At 40.3% G+C, this 19,549-nt stretch overlaps 2 protein-coding genes across 4 annotated transcripts in view; one reads left to right on the top strand and one right to left on the bottom strand.

The window, feature by feature from the left end:
* Position 1: 1 nt before the first annotated feature.
* Positions 2–2,614, bottom strand: LOC120746305 (IQ calmodulin-binding motif-containing protein 1). The gene is made up of 7 exons (XM_040051750.1): positions 2,372–2,614; positions 1,330–1,466; positions 1,068–1,236; positions 866–983; positions 689–764; positions 498–597; positions 2–350 (listed from the first exon to the last, which is right to left on the bottom strand). The coding sequence occupies exons 1-7, from the start codon at positions 2,392–2,394 to the stop codon at positions 170–172; spliced, it is 804 nt and encodes a 267-aa protein (XP_039907684.1). The 5' UTR covers positions 2,395–2,614; the 3' UTR covers positions 2–169.
* A 2,173-nt stretch (positions 2,615–4,787) lies between these two features.
* LOC120746267 (kalirin-like) overlaps positions 4,788–19,549 on the top strand; it is a 59,745-nt gene continuing 44,983 nt past the window's right edge. For all 3 annotated transcript variants that reach the window (XM_040051666.1, XM_040051665.1, XM_040051664.1), the window contains exons 1-8: positions 4,788–5,205; positions 14,856–14,930; positions 15,042–15,156; positions 16,602–16,794; positions 17,643–17,866; positions 18,103–18,427; positions 19,088–19,210; positions 19,300–19,491. In XM_040051666.1, coding sequence (XP_039907600.1) covers positions 5,151–5,205; positions 14,856–14,930; positions 15,042–15,156; positions 16,602–16,794; positions 17,643–17,866; positions 18,103–18,427; positions 19,088–19,210; positions 19,300–19,491 — 1,302 coding nt within the window. In that variant the 5' untranslated portion in view covers positions 4,788–5,150. The remainder of the gene's footprint in view (positions 5,206–14,855; positions 14,931–15,041; positions 15,157–16,601; positions 16,795–17,642; positions 17,867–18,102; positions 18,428–19,087; positions 19,211–19,299; positions 19,492–19,549) is intronic.

Here is a 19,549-nt window from a genome sequence, read left to right as displayed (position 1 = left end):
CAAAAGCAGACAGCTGAGTTTATTAAACTCCGCTGAGACAGCGGTGACGCAACAGCCTTGCACTTCCGGCCTTCTCGGTCTTTGGACCTGGCCTTCGTGGTCTACGTGGGCTGGGTCTTCCGATGCATTCAGGATGCTGCCCCTGGATTGGCACACAGCCCTCAAGAGACTACTGACCTCTGAAGCTGAGGAGGAGGGGCCGGAGGCAGCGGCCCAGCTGACTGGCCATAAGGAGGATCAATCTGAGGGAGGCCCCTCCCACCGTAGAGTCAGAACTGAGAGCTAATTGGCCAATGGCCTCGTTGAGCAGCAGAAGTATGGAATCGTCGCTCAACCCAGACAGGAAGTTGCTGCAGGGAGAAGAACAAGCTCAGTAGTGACAACATTTTAATCTAAAGTTTTCAGATGCTTCTTTCTTACAGGTCAGTGATGTGACAGACGGGGTCCGTCTGAATAAACTTTATTGACACAGTCACAGACAGGAGGTGGTGTGTTACCTGTTGGCCGTGCAGGTTTGAATCCACATCTGGACACAGAGCAGAGACACAGTGACATCATCACACACCTGGATCTGCTCATAGTGGATGGAGCTGAGGACTAGACACACACACACAAACACAGTAAGGTTAAACACAGTTCCCGTGGGTCTTTTTAGTACTGAAAGCTGCAGGTTTAATAGTCAGCTGACCTTTCTCTGTTAGGTGAGTGTGAGCGGCGAGCAGCCAGCCGACAGAGTCCATCACCTTCCTGAGGAGAGACACATTCTGACACACACACACACACACACACACACACACACAGAAAGATTTACATCCTCAATCTGACTGCAGCTCGGCTCAAACATCCACCAAATCAAGCTTCTCACCTCCACTCGGTTCACCAGCTGAGCAGCCAATGACAGCAGAGCATCCACGACTGACGGCAAGAAGAGCCGATGAAAGGTCTCAGAGTGTGGGCCAGGCTCCACCCCCACACAGCAGGAGCTGCAGACAGACAGACAGGTGTGGGATCTCCATCCTCCTTCAAATAAATCCTCAGTTTAAAGTGAAGCTGTGATCTCAGGTTACCTGGTGAGGTGGGCCAGTGTAGCAGCGGCGCTCAGGTCGCCCCACAGGCTGCTGGGATGCAGAGACAGAACACGGACGCAGTGGATCAGCACGCCGCTCAGATACAGCTGAGACTTCAGCCGAGTCAGCTCGCCACTGTTCACGTGGACAGCTGCCGAGTTCAGAGCATCTAACACAGGAAATGTAAGATAAAAAGAGTTGTACATGCTCTTATTCTGAAAATTTGTTTGACAGAGGAACTGACAGGAAGTGAGCCTCTCACTGTTTAAGCTATCATTCAGCAGTCTGAGTTTTTCCACCGGGGTCAGGTGTTCATTCTCCAGCTGCCTCTTCAGCTCCAACACCAGCTCATTCTCCTCTTCCTCAGGCTTCTTCTTCACCTCCATCACCTGCAACTTCCTGTAAACACAAAACAATAATTTCCAAAATATCTGATACAAAACATAAATACCATAATTTTGTTTTTAAAAAGAATGATAAATAATAAAACATTAAAATAGCAATTTGATAGCATTTCAATTATATTTTAAAAAATACAGTAATTTTATTTGAAACATTAAGTCTGTATTAAATTTTTCAAAACATTAAATGTTAAATTAAGCTAAAAATAAAAGGGGGTTCTTTACCTTTTATTGCAGATAGAAATGGTAAAATAAACTATAACCGTTTAAAAGATTACAATCATTTCTGTTCATTTAAATTTGTTAGCATTTTTATTAACTTATATTTCATTTATATATACAGTACATTAAATTTGTCACTTTTGGGGGGGGAGGGGGGGCGCTCTAGCAGCTAAATTGATTAAAGTGATTAAAATAGAATTAAAACTTCTAATTACAAGAATTAACATACCTAAATCTTAGACACCAAAAATAGTTTTTTAATATATTAGTTCAACTATTCCTAATGTGTTTAAATATTTCCAAACCGTTAAACCTTTTAAACGTTCCACAAATTACAAAATAATATTAAAAATGTTGACAGAAGCACTTAGGTTAAACTTTTAAGAGTAAAAAAAAAGTCCCAAAGTGTGAAAAAAATCTATTTAGGAGTTCATATAAAGGGTATAAATATTATAGTCTTAGAACGTCTCGAAATGACCTTCTTCGGTCTCTGTAGAGATAAAATTCATAATGCAGGAAATCAGTGCACTATAAAAAAGTGCTCTCATTTCCATCTGAAATTCTGTGTGATGGTGCAACACGCTCTCAGGTAAAGTGGCTTTAAAGTACAGGTACACAAAGTAAAGCCCCGCTAAAGCTAATACAGACAGAAGTGTTTCCGGTGTGTCTGCAGAGCCTCACCTGACTCGTGTTTGTCGTCTCATCTAACAGTTTGATACCACTGAGTGACTCAAGCGGTTACATTAGCCGTCTACATAGCACTTATGGTCACTCGCTGAGTTACAAACCTTCACTTAAAAACTCAAGAAACGGCGACTAGTATCCAACGAGCTAGTTCTGTTAGCTGTTAGCACAGAGTAAGCAAACGACTCCTCTGTTTCTACGGTAACATGACGTCATGACGCAGCGACGGCACACACCCCTCTGCAGTAAAGTTTCATTCAGGAAAAAAACAACTTCAATCCAAATCTTTATTTAAACGTTTAAACATGTTAAAATAACAAAAATATAAATAAAAAATTAAAGTGAAAATAATTTTTTTTTTCATGTCTTAAAATGAATTTTAAATATTGCAAGTGGCATTTGGTGAAATTAGTGAAATATTTTAACACAATTTATGTGTTGTAAAAATCAAGTAATCATCAAAAACTTCTGCTATACTTTCAAGATATATAATTATTAGTATTTTAATATATGTGAAAAATTAAAAAAAATTATATTATAATATAATAATACAAGATATATAATTATAATATTGTGGAAAAAATAAAGCACAGTTAAAAATACAAAAAATTCCATATTAAAAGATATCAACAAATTGAAAGAAAAAAAGTTAACTGTATAAGAATTAATAAGTCTAATAATAAGGTTTAAAAAGTAAAAAAAAAAAAAAACTTTATTTTTAGAAAGTCTATTGTTATTTAATTCATTATAACTTATGTATATTTAATGCTGTTTAAAAAATTTTTTATTAAAATTATTAAATGAATAGAAAAATATTAGAAGTGCATGAAATATATTCTAAAAATTTCACAAAGATGGTCAGATATTAAAATAAGAAAGTAGTTGTGCAGCTTAATGAATAGAATAACAATTTATTTTCCGAGTAAAAGGAGATTAAAAATGATAAACTAAACTGATTTAAAGGTGAAACCCTGTTGCTGTGATTACTCATTTATCCTGTTTGGTTTTAATCCCGCAGTTTGAGGTCAGTCTGCTGTTTGCTTCTCTCTCCTGCAGGTGGCGCTGCAGCTTTATTCATTCAGCTGTGTAGGTTCCTCTGCTGCTCAGCTTCACTTCAAACACATTATTGTACATTTCTTCGCACTTTATTTTCTCTTCATTTCTGAGGAGGTTTGCTATCTTTTCCCTTCAGACTTTTGCAGCTGTGTGTGACCTCTTTGCGTTTTCTGAGTCATGTGAAATAAATCTTTAACTTTCTGATTTGTTGGAGAACATCTCACAAGTGTGTTATTATCATTATTATAATTGCTTATGTTAATTCATTTATGATTTAACGATCTATTGTTTGCACATTAAAAAAAAGGGATTTCATTGCTAACAGCATTCAGTATAACAAGAATATAATCTAAAGAATGAAAACAGCAGAGCAGTGCAGTGTTTAGCATTGTTGGCCCACATCAAGAAAGTTTTGGGTTTGAGTCCAGGACCTACTGTGTTTTGTCTGTGTGGAGTGTTGTCCCGCTGTGGGTTCTCTCCAGGGTATATACCAGTTCTATGACTGCTGGGAAAGGCTTCAGTCTCCCCTGGACCCTGAATTTATAAATAAGAATATGGATGGATAAAAATATATGTTAATATAATATAAAATAATATATAAGAAAGTATATGATGGAAAACGTCTATAATATGCGAATAATACATAATCTAGAAAAATCTAGAAAATATTAAATATGCCTACAATAATAAAATGATATTAGCATATAATATATGTTTTAAAATTAAATTCTAATATAATTAAAAAATGCGATAAAAGTTATACGATTAATTTAATGTAAACATAACGTAATTTAAAAAGTAATACACACAAAACAATATATATTTTTTAATTATGATATAAAAATTTTAACCTAAATCTAAAATAATCTGCAATAATAAAAAGTATCTAGAAAATATAAACAAGAAAAAACAATTAATCTAATACGACATATTATAAAGTGAAAATAAAAAAATTAATATAATTAAAAAATAAAAATGTGTGATAAAATAATTATATATTTAAAATAATGTTAAAAATGATATGAAATACTCTAAATATAATAGAGTTTAAAATAAATATGTTAAATAAGAGGATAATATAATAAATATATTATAATTAATATAATTTAATATAATATAATAAAGTGGAGGCTGAGTAAGCCGATGGCGTCAGCCTCCGTCACGTTAACGGGAGCCGCGCTCGTAGTACCGACGGCAGCCTTAACGTTATAGTAACGGGGGGTGAGCAGGGGGTGGGGAGCGGTGCAGCAGATGCTGCAGCCCTCGTGCATAGCGCCCCCCTCCATCTCTCCGGTGCGCCTGCGTGCTGAGACACACACCGACACAGAACGTCCGTCCGCCTGGACCGACAGGAGGCGAGAGAGAGAGACTGAGGGGGGGGATACCGGGGGCAGTAACGGTAACGGAGGCAGTAACGGTGACGTGATGTGATGCGATGCCGCGCGGGATCACGGTAACGTAAGAACAGCAGCAGCAAGAGGAGGAGGAAGAGGAGGAGGACAGTCGAGGCTGAGCCGGGGAGGATGCAGCAGTGATCGGTACCGGGAGGAGGGGAACACATCCGACCGAGCCTGCACCGACCCGATCTGATGTAAAGCAGCAGGGATGGACGGGTAGGCAGGGAGGAGGCGCGAGGAGCGGAGCGAGCGACGGTACATAACGGAGGAGAGAGCGCGAGGAGGAGGAGGGCGGCGGAGCAGCGCGAGGAGGAGGAGGGAGGATGAATCCGGTGGATGGAGGAGGAGAAGCGGGCCCGGACGGCCTGGCGACGGCAGGTAGGGTGTGTGTGTGTGTGTGTGTGTGTGTGAGTGAGTTTGTGTGAGAGAGAGAGCTGCTGTCGCCATGATGCCTCCACATCCGCCCATTGACTCAGTGTGTGTGTGCCCTATATGCTACATACCATGAATGTGTGTGTGTGTCAGCATCTCTCTGTCCTGTCGCTCAGATGTGTGTGTGTGTAGGGGGTCCCACCAAGGAGGATTATGGGAAGGCCTCCTTGCTTATTGAACATGTGTGTGATGTAATGTAGTGTGTGTGTATTTTATATTCTAACACTGAAACACTGTATCTAGAGGTGGAGGCAGCAGGAGCTGTGCAGGAGCCCCCGAAACCTCCAGCCCCCCCAACCGACCCCATGAACACACTGAGGTCTATATGTTGGAGGCAAGCTGCTCCTCCAGCTCGTTTTGATCTCTCTCTGTCTCTTTTTTCTTTTTTCTTTTTTCTTTTTTTTTTTACAAAGTTTGCTCAAACAATCGTCAAACAATCGTCTTTCCAGGCAAATGCAGATAGAGCACCAAAAACTGCAGTTTCCCAAACGTCCACTGGAGGCAGGCTCCAGCAGTGAGTCAGTCCTCATAGACTCCCATGTTAAAATATCTACCTGTACAACAGAAATACACATGGTTGCAGCTGCTGTAGAGGCTTAAAGTTTGCATTGTGAGGGGTGTGGCCTCTTTGACTGACAGGTAGATGGCGACCCAGGCAGCCCAGCTCAGTAAAGCAGCTAAATGGAGTCCCCGAACAGGACATCTGGACCGTGTTTGTGCTTTTGGCTGCTGTGCAATCAGGCTGTAAATTTTTATATAAACCTGCAGACAGAAAACCTCGAAGGACATATTTGAGAGGCTCCAACCAGTGGTAACTACTACCAGCCCATCTGGGAATCTGGGAATAATCAACTATTTTAGTGTATATATCTGGACATACAGAAAAACAGAGGCTGTTATCACCCAGCAGTCATAACAGTTATTATGACTGTTGGGTCACCTTTCACCCCTCCAACTTCCATCTCCTTAAGCTGGATAAGCTGTTAAAAACAAAAAAACCCAAATTTGACATAATATCACAGAAATTGGAGAATGTTCAACATCCACATTTAAGAAGCTGCTGCCTGAAAATGTTTAATTAAAAATGACACAAAAAATGATCCATCACTTAGCAAATGTAATGGATTTTCTGTCTTTCCTGAAGCTTTTCTGAGATGAACGTGTGATTGTTTCTTATTTATTTTAATGATCAGGACTGCAGCTAATTATTTTCCCCGCTGATCAATCCACTGATGATTTCCTCTTTGGCTGTGTGAGGTGGCTGAAAAAAAGCAAAAAGGGAAAAAGGAGAAGCAGCGAATCCTCGTACTACAGAGGATGAAAATGTGCTTGATCTAAATAAAGCCGCAGTGGAGGGACGAGTTAACATGAAAAGGAAATACTTGAAGTACAAGTACCGCAAATCTGCACTACAGCAGGGTGTCCATCTGAACCATGTATGGTGGATGGGTTTAATACAGCACATATTAGTCTTAATTTTTCTTAATATAATGAAAAAGTGATATTAAGGCAAATGAAGCCCAGAAGACTTATTGTCATTTTGAAAGATTTACTGCTTTTCTCTGCCACTGGCTTGGTTTCTTGTTGCTTTATGGGCTAAATAATGAAATAAAACCAGAGTTAACAGATTCATTTATAGTGAAACCAGACATTAAGTTCTCTAGTGTCATCTTTTAGGGTTTCGGGGGGTATAATTGGTGAATTGGTTGTGCTTCCTAAAAATGGTCCACCAGTTAAAGCTGGTTAGGATAGTGTAATGTCTTGCTGTGATATGACCCTTTGATTGTCTGTGATTGACTGGTGCTTTTGATATCCCAAATCCATCTGATAACTTCTGTCAGGATTGGTCTGAAGATCATCTGTGCCAAATTTAGTCCCAGCTGGAAAAAAAAATTGTGGCCTCAGGAAAAGTTTGAACTTTTTCTTTGAACTCACCTTGATCTAAGGAATTCAGCATACCCCATGACGAAAATGGATAGATGATTCAGAAGTTACTTGTCTAAACACACCTCCAGCTTTAATCCTAGAGATCGGCTAAAGACCCAATAAACACTGGTCATTAGAGAACTAGTTGGTGGTTGCTGGCAGTTGGTTGGTTGCAAAGCGGTATATGGTGGTGCATCAAAAACCTTTTTGTGATTGTTTTAGGTGCTCTAAGATTACTGCAGTTGCCCATTGTTTGTCATTGAACACCATCTTGTTTGCAAACACTTGCCAACTACTTGCCAAGAAGCACTGAAGCTGTGAAAAGTTTGACTGTGATTGAGAATGTTCACCTTTTTGAAACATGTTGGTTGCGACAGTAAGACTTTTACTTTGAAGAGATACAGTTTGTACTGCACTTTGTACAGTTTTAAAAGCACTCAGAGAGTAAATGGTGAGTTTTTGCAGACAAGTCAGTGTTTTCCATGCAAATTGTAGGCCACCATCTCAATCTATTAGCGACCAAATCAATCACAATCAGTGTTTTTAGTGTAGCACCGTATACCTTTTGAGAGGTACCGTAAACCAACTTGCCCACCAGTGATGGAATAAACTCTGTGTTTATCGACTGGTCTCTATTTTTCTGAGTGGATAAGGGCTACACATGGCTGTCTGACTGAGGCTTATACGCCAAAATTTAGCACGCTTTACGTCTCCACAAACATTTCTGTGAGCTGGCGCCGTAGATTTTGTTTAATTCTTCAGAGGACTTAACCTTGGCGGAGGTAATTTCAGAATGTGTACTGAATAATGAAAGTAATCAGAAGCTTTTTTTGATGATCAGTTAATCAGCTTCTCATATTTGAACATACAACTATTTTCATGACCTTGGCAGAGGTAATTAGGAGCTGCATAATGACACTTAAAAAAAAAAATTAATAAAAGCTTCTCGGATATACTTGCAGCTTTCCTTTATTGAATCTCAGACTGTTGGTCTGAGAAAACAGGACATCACAGTGAACTTGAAAAAAATATTTTGTAAACGTTTACTTACCGAAAGATTGAAAAGATAGTTGAAAAACCAATCCGAAGATAATTTAATATAGTGAAATGCGACCTTAGTCTACAGTTCACAAACTGTGGTATGATATGACTATGAATAAGCATAATAAAGCCTAAGGCTAGTGGACCAAACAGCCTTATTAGCTTCACAAATTTCACTGCTGCCCTTCAGTAGTGGTTGGGATTCATTTTGATGAATCAAACATAGCATAGTAAGAGCCAAATATTGTTCAGCTACAAGAGTGAAACTTGTTTCTTCACGAAATCTCTTCAAAAGAGCAAAATTAGGCCAGCAAGGAATCTAGGAAGAAGTAGAATTCCTGAAATCAGTGCCTCAAAGGAATAAAACATATAATAATTTCTAATGGCAGCTAAACTAATGATAATAAACACAACCAATAAAACTAGAAACCAGAAGAAAATAAAACAGAACTGCAAAAAGTGGCTGTTGCACAGAGGCATGCATTAACCAAGCAGACCATCCATGAGACAAACCAGACTGTGTTTTTAGAACCACACAAATGTCAAAAGGCATTAAAGGCTTTGTTGTTCCAATTAAATATGCTGGGATGTACAGAATATAAGGAACACTGAGGAGGCTTTACAAGGATATGGCTCGACAACCTTGCTAATGTTTTGCTGATAGTAGCAAGAAAATCTATGTGAAGATGTAAAGAGCAGCACCAGTCAGATATGGTTCAGGACATGTGCTCAGCAGGCAAACTGACCTGAATTTTGAGGGTTATGGGAAACATTTCTGACAGAAAGCAGAATTAGAAATTTCTTCTGATTTCTTCCATTGCATATTAAAACCTAAAACTAAAGTGTTGGATAAATAAAAAAATAAAATAACCCAGCCATGGGTTAAAATGACTACAAACCTAACATATGGATATAGGAAAAGCTGGATTACCAGCAGGGAAAAGTGGGACACAGCCCCACGGGTCCCCAAAGGGACCTGTGGTGTCTGTTTGGCAAGCTCCCTGTGGTAATTTAAATATTTGCCACAGCTGTAGCTCAGTGGTTTAGAGCAGGTTGGCCATCGTTCACAGGGTTGGTTGCTCAGTCCCAGCAGCCTCTTCATGTTTTGGACAAAAGCGCTGCTAAATGGATGTGATGTACTTATCTTTTCTGCTAGACTGTTATCAGGCAATTGACCATGAAGGAAAACTGCATCTCATCAGCGTCATTATGAATTACAGCATCTCTGCTTTCAGTTACATACAAACAATCCAGATGATCTTTAATGATCTCAGGGCTCTTTATCAGTTGATTTTATGCTTTTACGCTGTGTTCAGTCACACATTATCACATTTTAACTGGCAAGCAACCAACGTGGGGCTGTGTCGTGTTCCAGGAAGGTTATAGCTGTAAGACAAAGTAGGAATAATAATAACTTGCAGAAGTCAAATAGCGTACAGTAACAAGAAATCAGCTAAATGGTGTTTGAGTAGAACAAGTGTAGGTTTAAATGTACAGTAATCAGCTGCTGTGAACATTATGGAAGAAGATATTTTAGCAAAACCACTGACAGCACTGTCAGTAACAGCAAGTTACACAATGCAACTAATGGAAAGTAGAAACACTGAGGCTAAAAGAATTTCATTATTTCACATAGGAGCATGAAGCAGTATACAGACTTTTAATGTGAAGTATTGATGGCATTTCATTGGGAAGCTGCTGACAGACTTTTATTGTGAAGTATTTACTTTTATTGTGAAGTATTTGACACATTTTTATTGTAAAGCATCTTACAGACTTTTATTGTGAAGCAGCTGACAGACCTTTATTGTAAAGTCATTGACAGATTTTGATTGTGAAACAGCTGGCAGACTTTTATTGTGAAGTATTTGGCAAATTTCTATTGTGAAGAAGCTGACAGACTTTTATTGTGAAGTATTTGACAGATTTTTATTGTGAAGCAGCGGAAAGACTTACTTTAAAGTACTTGATTAATTTTGATTGTGAAACAGCTGACAGATTTTTATTGTAAAGCATCTTACAGACTTTTATTGTGAAGAAACTGACAGACTTTTATTGTGAAGTATTTGGCAGACTTTTATTATGGAGCAGCTGATGGTAAAAACTGTAAAGCAGTTTGTGTGATTTTTCTGTGAATGAAGCTGCATTCACGATGGAACGGCTGTGAGTAACAGTGTTTGTAGCTCTTTCTCAGATCAGGCTATATGTCAGTGTAGTTCATTTTGGGCAACATAAAAACTGGATGTCTCGAGGCTGTTTTTACAAGCAGAGAAATGGCACCAAGGTCACTCAGAAAAAGAAAGTAATGTTGTATTTTTGGCCTCGGACTGCGATGTCTTCAAATCCACGAGGCTGACATTTTAGAGATTCAGAGGACACTGCGGGGAAATATATTCATTAGTTTTTGTTGTGTAATCAGTGTGATGAGTCCTGACAGACTGACAGCAAGTTCCTCTGAAGGCTTTTCATGTGCTCTGCACAGCCGCTATTTTCAGCTTGTGACTGACTGAGAGAGTGAGTGTTTTATTGGTGTCAGACAGCTTTATCAGAGTGGAAATCCCTCCTCCAAATCTCGATGGTGTCACCTTGATTGACAACCGATCGAGGATCAATCAGATGTGGCAGAACGTGCCAGGTTCAGTTGTATTTACACTCGAACAGACCTCAAACACCCACCAGCGACTCATTAGCATCTGCAGGCTGTTAGCTTCTGCTCTCAGAGCTGCCATATATTAACAACAGGTCCACCCACTCCAACACATTCATCATCTTTTTTTTTCAAATTCGGCTAATTCACGACAAACAGCAGCAAGTGAAGAGCAGGAGTGTGGAGTTTAACTCGGTTATCAGCAGCGATAAAGAACTGCCTGCTCTCAGTGTTCTTATTGATGATTTATCACAGAAATAAAAACCATCAGTTGCAGCACATTGGGAAGCTCATCTCAGGCTAAAGAAATCAGAGCAGGAACTGGAGTTTAGGTTCTTTTAATGGGATGCAACTAAATTCAAATTGAATGATTTTGCATTTTAATTTAAACATTGGACACTGATTCCCAAATGTATTTGATCCACAGCTTGAAGCCCACCACTGCAACTAACCATGATTTTCAGCGTAGATTAATTTACTAATCGACTGATTGATTAACCATACAGAGATTCTCACAGAGCTCAAAATCACATCAACAAATATCTGCTTTCTGAGTTTAACACTCAAAAGTAATTTGCTATCATGTCAGCTGAGGAACAGTGGCCAGTTCTCCTGTATGGGAAGCACAAACTATGAAATCTTTGAAAAACTACTTATCAGAATGTTAAACTAGATGCTGATTGATTTTCTGTCCATTAGCTGGTTCCAGTAATCATTAACCAAGCGTAATTGCTGCAGCTCTATTGAAGGCTGAAGTCTTTTGTACCCAACATCAGCTGAGACAGTCTCAAGCCCACCACTGCCCTCTGTAGGATACAGTGGATATAGTCAATTAATGTTTAAATGGACTTTTATATCTTATTTTATTATTCAATAGGTGGGGTTTCCTTAAAATATTAATACTATTGATTGATTTAGTGAAGATGGCTCACCACCGCTTGCTTTTACTGAGCTGCAACTATACCCCTGATCTCAATCTCAAGTTTCTTTCTTGAGCAAATGACCTTTAGCTACTTTGACCAAAGAACAGTGGAAAGTTGTCTTCATAGCGCATTATAGCCTTTGATGTCCGGTCCAATCCATTCTGAGTCTCAGATGAGAGCAAACACCTACTTGAAAGACTGATTGTTAGCCTGGACACCAGGCAGCTTTGTTTTAGCATGTTGCTTGTTTAGGTTCTTCGTTTTTGCCGGATCATGAAGTGCAGACCATTTTCTTGTAGAGATGTAAGTAAAGATGATGGTTTGTGTTGACTATTCTAGTTTGCTTTGGTAACCTTGCACGTTGAACAGTTACACTGCAGAGGTACAATGTGGCACCAAGGGCTCCTGACTGAAGGTGAGAAGCTAGCCCTTATTATACTCTGTCGAGAACACGGACAGCTGGAGATGCCACAGTTGAGTAGTCACTCCTGTTATATTTCTTTTGAAGTCCACTTGAAGTCTGCTGCCTGGGGCACAAGCATAGTCGGTGCATAGTAATTCAAAGTCTCTGCAGATGAGTTTGTACAGTCACAAAAACTGGCAGGCATGTGGGCGTCCACATGGACCCTCCCACTCAGCATCGAATGATAAAATTTACAGTTACTCAGACCCAAGCAGAACCTAGCATTCTTTCAAATATGGAAAAAACAATCAAGTTCTTTTGACTTTCTATTATAAGACTCGACTTATGGAACAGAAGAAGTCTGGGTATTTTGCCACATGGGAAAAGGATTAAAACAGTGTAGCTCAGCAGTCATCTGAAAGCAGCAAGGCTGAGTTTAATCACCAAGAGAAACAGTTATTCTAAACCCAATTGTCATTAAACATGCATCTTCCCATTTCCAAAAGACAGTTAGTAAAGTCTTCAGTAATTCACTGCAAGTCTACAAATTACTCCTGCAGGGTCTAAGCACTGGGAAATTTTATATTTTCCAAGATGTTTTTCTTCATGGTTATTCACATATAAAAAGAGCCTTAAAGGGATTGTTTACAATTGTTTGAACTGAAGGAAACTGTAACTCATTTTTAGATTCATCAAAATATTTAATTTCTCATCCAAGTGTTTTGTTTTTGTTTTTGTTTTTTTCAGCTCTAACAGCTGGTGAGGAATCCCAGGTATATAGCCTTTAGTGGAGTTGTGACCCTGGAGGTGGTCCTAATAACCGTTCACCCACCCTGTCTTTAGCTTAGTTGTTTAATAAATATATGAGCAAAGTTGTGAAGCAAAGTATATAGGTCATTAGGGACTTTTCTAATCCCACTAGAGCTTAAATACCTAGGACTCGCCGTGAGCCTTTCGAACTGAAGAAGCCCTCTGAATGAGAATCAAGAATCAAAAAATATGTCTAGTTGCTGTCAACTCAAGAGCATAAGACTTCCATGACCTGGATGACCAAAAACCTACACAGGCCATGTAGGGCTCATGGATGCAAACATGGAAATCAGCAGATATACTACAGGTACCCCGCACCGTTAGGTGAAGATTAGGGAGTTCTAACCATAAAGGAAGAGAAAGGAGGCACAGTGCTGTTGATGTTTGTCCTTCCTTTGGTAAAAATAGCTGTTGGTGAAAGCTAAAATGAAGAGGTCTGCTTACAGATTCATTGACCAAATCAGGGTATTTTTCCACATGGGGACCGGATGCAAAACAGTGCAGCTCATTAGTCATCTGAAGGTAGAACACAGTTTGACTTCTGTTATTGTTGTTGGTTGATTTTTTTGCAGAAAATATTGAAAATGAACTCCATAATTTGGATGGTTTATTTTTGTAACAGCCTATGGTTTAAATCACATTTAGTCTTCAGTCATTCCCATAGTCTTTTGGGGCTTTTCTACTTTCTGTTTGAAGTAAATATTCTTATCACAGTGAATTTATGTGTAGGTTATTTGGGTTATTATCACACATGGGTGTGGCCTGACTAAAACCCTTGATGGATTATCAGGGGTCTGAAGCTGATTAGTTAATAAGTCAGTCTGGGTCAGTCTGACAGACACGGATGGAGAAGGAGAAATAGGGTGCTGCAAGGAGGGAGCTTAAGTTGGAGAAGTGTTTCTCTTCTTCCTGTTTTTAGGTTTTCTCTCTGAGGGTTATTGCTGCTCGTTGAGCTGCTAATGTGAGACGTTTAATGCCTTCATTGTGTGTGTGTGTGTGTGTGTTGGATTAGCTTTCTCCCCGCTGTGGAGGATGATCTGACGCACATGGGAGGCCGTCTGCAACACACACTTATGTTTGTACTCCTAGCTTTGTGGGGACCGCCAATGACAAAATGTGTTTTCAGGCTCCTAAACCATGACAAACCTAAACCTGATCAAATGTTAAAAGCACATCTCAACCCCTGAAAACAGACCTTTGTGGGTTTTTTCAGAGATAATGTCCTCACAGGGTCTTAAATTCAGCACAGTCCTCACAAATATAGGCATACAAGTACACAAAGACATGCTCCCTGAGCTGCAGGAGCTTTTTAATTGAAATGTCTGTCAGCTCCTCGCGCTGAAGCCTGATTTTGGTAGATGAGAGGAAGTAGTTTGATGTTTCCTTGTCCTTTATTTCCTAACTTTTTAAACTTGACATGAACTGAAAAATTGATGAGTGATAATAGCATCAGCCTGTAGGTGTTTTTCACCACACTGGTCCCACTCAAATATCTTGAGCTGGAACGATAAGTCAGTGTGGAGTTTTTGACCACTGTTAGTAATATTTTTACATGACGGCATCCCAGTGTGGTCGGTAGTGTGGGTGACACAGTATTCATGCCAATTTCACAATGCCCCACTGATAGAAAGTTGGTGGTGAAGTGAAGAAAGCTGCTGAAAATAATGTGATTAGAAATATTTCAACAATAGACATGTTGGCCAATCAGAAAAAAAGTAGGCCATTGATAAAGGGGGCTTGAAGAGTGTTTGTGTTTCACCTTTGATTTGGGGTTCCTATGGTGGTAGATCTCTAGCTGGACTAGACAAAAGCCAGCAGCTCAAGATTTCCTCTATCTGTCTTTCAGGTTCTGGTAAAGCCGAGTGTGTCCGGGCAGTCGATGTCCTGACGGTGCTCAGAGAGAAAGTGGCCTTCGTATCGGGTAAAAACAAACAAGCAAAGAAAATAGAAAAACAATAATACTGCTGCAGGTTTTATCCCAGCTTAGTCTTCATGTAACTCAGTTTGAGTAACTGCTCTATGTGTTTTCCAGGTGGACGGGACAAACGAGGTGGACCAATCCTGACCTTCCCTGCGAGGACCAATCATGATCGAATAAAACAGGAGGACCTCAGTCGGCTGGTCACTTACCTGTCCACGATACCCAGGTAGAGCTGTTTTGCAGAGCTTACCTAAATATTAGTTAGCCTGGGGTACGTAGTATATATACTTTGTCAAAATGTTATGAATAGACACAGTTTTGTGAATTGGGATTGTTAATTTTACCATTATAGATCATAAAAACACTGATTTCTGTAATGACTCACTGCCTTCACTGTTTTGAAGGCCAAAAGGCTCTTAGGGGCTTAAGCAAGTGTTGGCTGCTTTCAGTCTTATAGAAAAACCCTTTTATGTCAACATAGTCAACTAAAGGTCATCTACAGGTTACAATTACTGTGGAGTAACACAAGGTTCCTTTTTAGGTGCTATTTTATTTTGTATTTATAAGCTTCTATTCAGCTAAATTTCATTGCTATGTAGACGACACACAGGTGAACTGTCCAAAAGCCTAGCTGTAGTTTAAAACTGTTGGATGATACAAAGTTTTCTTTAGCTGAATAATTGAAAATCAGATAGTTCAGTCTTATTGTTTAATCCTACAAACTGTAGTACTCAAATGAAAGTTTCTTTGAAACCATGTTTACAAATACCAGAAATTTACGAGCTCAGTTTGATCCGACCCACGGTTGTCGAATTAAGACCTGTTTTCAAAATTAAACTAAGGCTTTTAAATTCACACCTGGAAAAACACATCCAAGCCTTTATAGTGTTACGGGCTTGACCGTGGCAGTTCTGTCCTCTCTAGTTTGAAATGCAGCAGCTTGGCATGTATTAGCAGATGGCATCACGTCTCCCGGATCCTGGCTTCTCTCTTTTGTCTTCCCACATGTTATAGATTTGATTTCAAGATTTTCCTCATCACTTTTAAAGCATGTCTAGCCCCGAGCCTTATAGCAGAAACGCTGAGACTAAATGAGCCAGCTTGTGGCCTGATAGCCTCGGGTGGGTCCTTTTAAAATTGTGCTTTTGCAGGACCCCTCCACCTAGAATGACCTCACAGAAACAGTCAACGACTTTAACTTTTATAGAGTTGGTTTTTGTCATTGAAAATGATATTGTCTTTTATGTCCTTTGTCTGGTTGTCATCTTTCAGATGTGCTGTTTATTACATATGTTCCCTCAGTCGTCACTGGCGTTTGTTTATTCTCCTTTTCTTTTTGTTTGAGTATTTTGTTTTTTGATTGTTTGTTGAAGCACTGTGTAAAACCTTTTGTATTTTGTATTTTTTTAAATTTTAATGCACTATCAGGAAAAAATCCAGTAAAATGCCAAAAAATAACAGTGTAAATTCCTGTTCAGGAAATTCCAGTTATCAAGTCATATCCTCAAATAGTATTTAGCATCTTTGACTTAAGCTATCTTTAAAGAAATGTCTTAACCAGCCAAGACTTGGAGGAGCTACTACTACTAACTAACGTGGGTCAAATCTTTGTAGAAAAAATAGTACCTGGATCGTATTACCAACTTTTGCATCTGTGTGTCTTTCTGTCAGTGAGGATGTGCGTGCTCGTGGCTTCACCGTGGTGGTGGACATGCGCGGCAGTAAGTGGGACAGTGTGAAGCCAGTACTGCGAACGCTGCAGGAGTCATTTTCCTCCAACATCCACACAGCGCTGCTCATCAAACCTGACACCTTCTGGCAGAAACACAAGACCAACCTGGGCAGTGCCAAGCTCAGCTTCGAGGTGCGTTACTGCACAGTGAAGATCAGCTGTCATTACCTTAAGTGCCAGTTCTCCTGCTGATGCCACCTGAAGCGCTTCTACAGGCAGTACTGTTAAACTGAGTGCACTGACTTTTAAATGAAGTATTACTACTGCTAAGAAGAGTACTGCTCCACTGACTACTGTGCCCAAGTGAAAAACCACTAATGTTAGATGTTCTTCTAAAATTACCCCTTTATCACATACTAACACTACACCTAAATGAAGTGCTCATGTTACAGAAGTTACTGCTACTACTTACAACCTGTGTGTACTATAAGATAAGATATAAGATGACCTTTATTAGTCCCACACGTGGGAAATTTGTTTTGTCACAGCAGGAAGTGGACAGTGCAAAAGTTATATAGCAAAAATTAGAATACAATAAGAATAAAATACTGTACACAACTGTACAGAATAGAATAAAATAAAATACTATATACCGTTGAATAAATAGAATAAAATATACAATAGCATAAAAATAGAATACAAATGCTTTATACAACTGAGTAAAAATACAACTTTGTCAGAAAAAGAGTATTGCACTTAGTGTTATTGCACATGTGTGGATGTGTGTGTTTGATCAATTGGAGTCTTTGTTGTGGAGTCTAACAGCAGTGGGGAGGAAAGACCTGCGAAATCTCTCCGTCCCACATCGTGGGTGCTGCAGCCACTGAAGGAGCTGCTCAGTGCTGTCAGAGTCTCCTGCATGGGGTGGGAGATGTTGTCCATCAGGGATGACAGCTTAGCCACCGTTCTCCTGTCTATAGTACAACTACTCAGTTCTTGACATTCCCCTGCAGTATGCAGTAACCTGTTTCTGTCTCCAGACAAGCCTGGTGTCCGTGGAGGGTCTGTCCCGGCTTGTCGACCCCTCCCAGTTGACCTCTGACCTCGGCGGCTCATTGGAGTATGACCATGTAGAGTGGACTGAGCTACGCCTGGGCCTGGAGGAGTTCTCAGGGGCCGCCACACAGCTGCTGGCCCAGCTGGAACAGCTAGAGGCCGGACTGAACCGCATACCAGAGCCGCAGGATGTTGATGAGGCCCGCAAGTGAGTGTTTTTTTTCTCTCGTGTTTACCATATAATCTTAACCGCTTACCTACAAAATTACACACAATTCCAGTGAGATTTCATGAAACTTCCGAGTTGGCGCACAGGCAAAGAAAGCACCCGTTAGATTTTGGTGTGGATCTGGAACACTTCCTTTAAAACTGCAAACCTTCTTGGCAAATTAGCTCTTTCAAAGGTCATTAAAGCCAAGTCTCCCTCCATGTTTCTCTCTCTAGACTTCTTGAGGAACATGGTCGTCTCCGTAATACTATTGCCACAGCACCAGTTGATGCACTTGACCGAGAAGGCCGGTGTTTACTCCAACGTATGCGCCTTGGCCCTTCACACGGTGACACCTCTAATGAAGGTGGTGGGGGTGGCGGCAGCCATGGCAGCTGGCTCTCAGGTGGGGCGGACTTCCAGAGCGTGGCTCCAAAGGTTTCGTCCCTGCTGGACCGACTGCAGGCGGCTCGCACCCACCTCCTGCAGAGCTGGAGTGACAAGAAGCTGCACCTGGACCAGGCGCTGCAGCTACACCTCTTTGAGCAGGACGCCACCAAGGTGAGGTTTATGTTGTGATAAGCAAGTATGAAACCTAACGGGTTGGAAGCAGAATGAAAAAAAAAAAAATTTGTTTGCTCTGTTAATGTACGTGCTGTCACATTTCTCGAAAGACTGACTTAAGTTCTGGGGGGTTCTCCCATGTGTCGACAAACATCATGTTTGTTTTCATGAGAACAAAGCTGCAAATCACAGTTGACATGTTGCAAATTAGGTGACATGTGTTTCAGGCAGGAGAAGATGTCAGCCCTTAGAGTAAAGTACAGAAATGAATAAAGATTTTATAACGATCCTTCTCGCAGAGTTAATGTCTGTTGAGCCTCTGGATGGTAACACTGGAAATGGTTTTTTGAGCTACTTTTGCATTGCCTAACCTCGCTTTTTCACACATTGTTTGGCATCCTTTACATTAAGTTTGTAATGAGTTTCATGGTGCTTAAATTAAATGCAATAACTTTTGCACCAAGTTTGCCATCTTTTATGATGCTCTGCATTTCATTGTATTATGTATTGTGTCCATCAAATTTAAGTTTTCAATCTCTCACTTTCAGTTTGATGTCCCTTACATTAACGCTTCTTAATCTTTTGTTTTATTCACATCAACCTTAGCATCCTGGACAGATAGCTGGATGCTAACCTTTCTGTCTCCCTCTGTCTTAGATGTCCGAGTGGATCGGTCACAGTAAAGAGCTGTTCATGCAGAGCCTGGTGGAGGTCGGTCAGAACCACCAGCACGCTGTAGACCTCCAGACACAACACCAGCACTTCACCGCCAACTGCATGGTCAGTCAGCGAGTGCACATGTATTTGTGTGTGTGTTTATGTACAGAGTGATTTTAATGAGCTGAATCGACATGTTTGTGTTTGTGCAGAATGGCAGCGTGAACGTGGACAGCGTTGTCACTGTGGCGGCGAGGCTCGCAGAGGCTGGTCATTATGGTGCAGAACGGATCGCCATGGTTTCGTCAAAATTACAGGAAGACTGGAAGTCCCTGACCACGGCACTGGAAGAGCGCAGCAACACGCTCGCCATGGCAACCGGCTTCCACCAGGGGGCAGAACAGGTGACCCGTATTGATTTATATTACCATACTTGTCTCCTCTTATATGACACTGCAACAG

The sequence above is a fragment of the Simochromis diagramma genome, unplaced genomic scaffold (assembly GCF_900408965.1).
Source record: "Simochromis diagramma unplaced genomic scaffold, fSimDia1.1 OVJJ01000107.1, whole genome shotgun sequence".
NCBI classification, from domain to species: domain Eukaryota; kingdom Metazoa; phylum Chordata; class Actinopteri; order Cichliformes; family Cichlidae; genus Simochromis; species Simochromis diagramma.
This window is presented reverse-complemented; position numbering and strand designations above follow the sequence as displayed.

What these genes read in the sequence shown, in the direction of transcription:
- LOC120746305 (XM_040051750.1), bottom strand. Translation starts at nt 2,394, where the DNA reads ATGAGACGACAAACACGAGTCAG. An exon ending in AGACGACAAACACGAGTCAG is followed by an intron (nt 1,467 to 2,371) that starts GTGAGGCTCTGC and finishes TTGTGTTTACAG; the next exon opens with GAAGTTGCAGGTGATGGAGG. An exon ending in AGCTGGTGAACCGAGTGGAG is followed by an intron (nt 765 to 865) that starts GTGAGAAGCTTG and finishes TGTGTGTGTCAG; the next exon opens with AATGTGTCTCTCCTCAGGAA.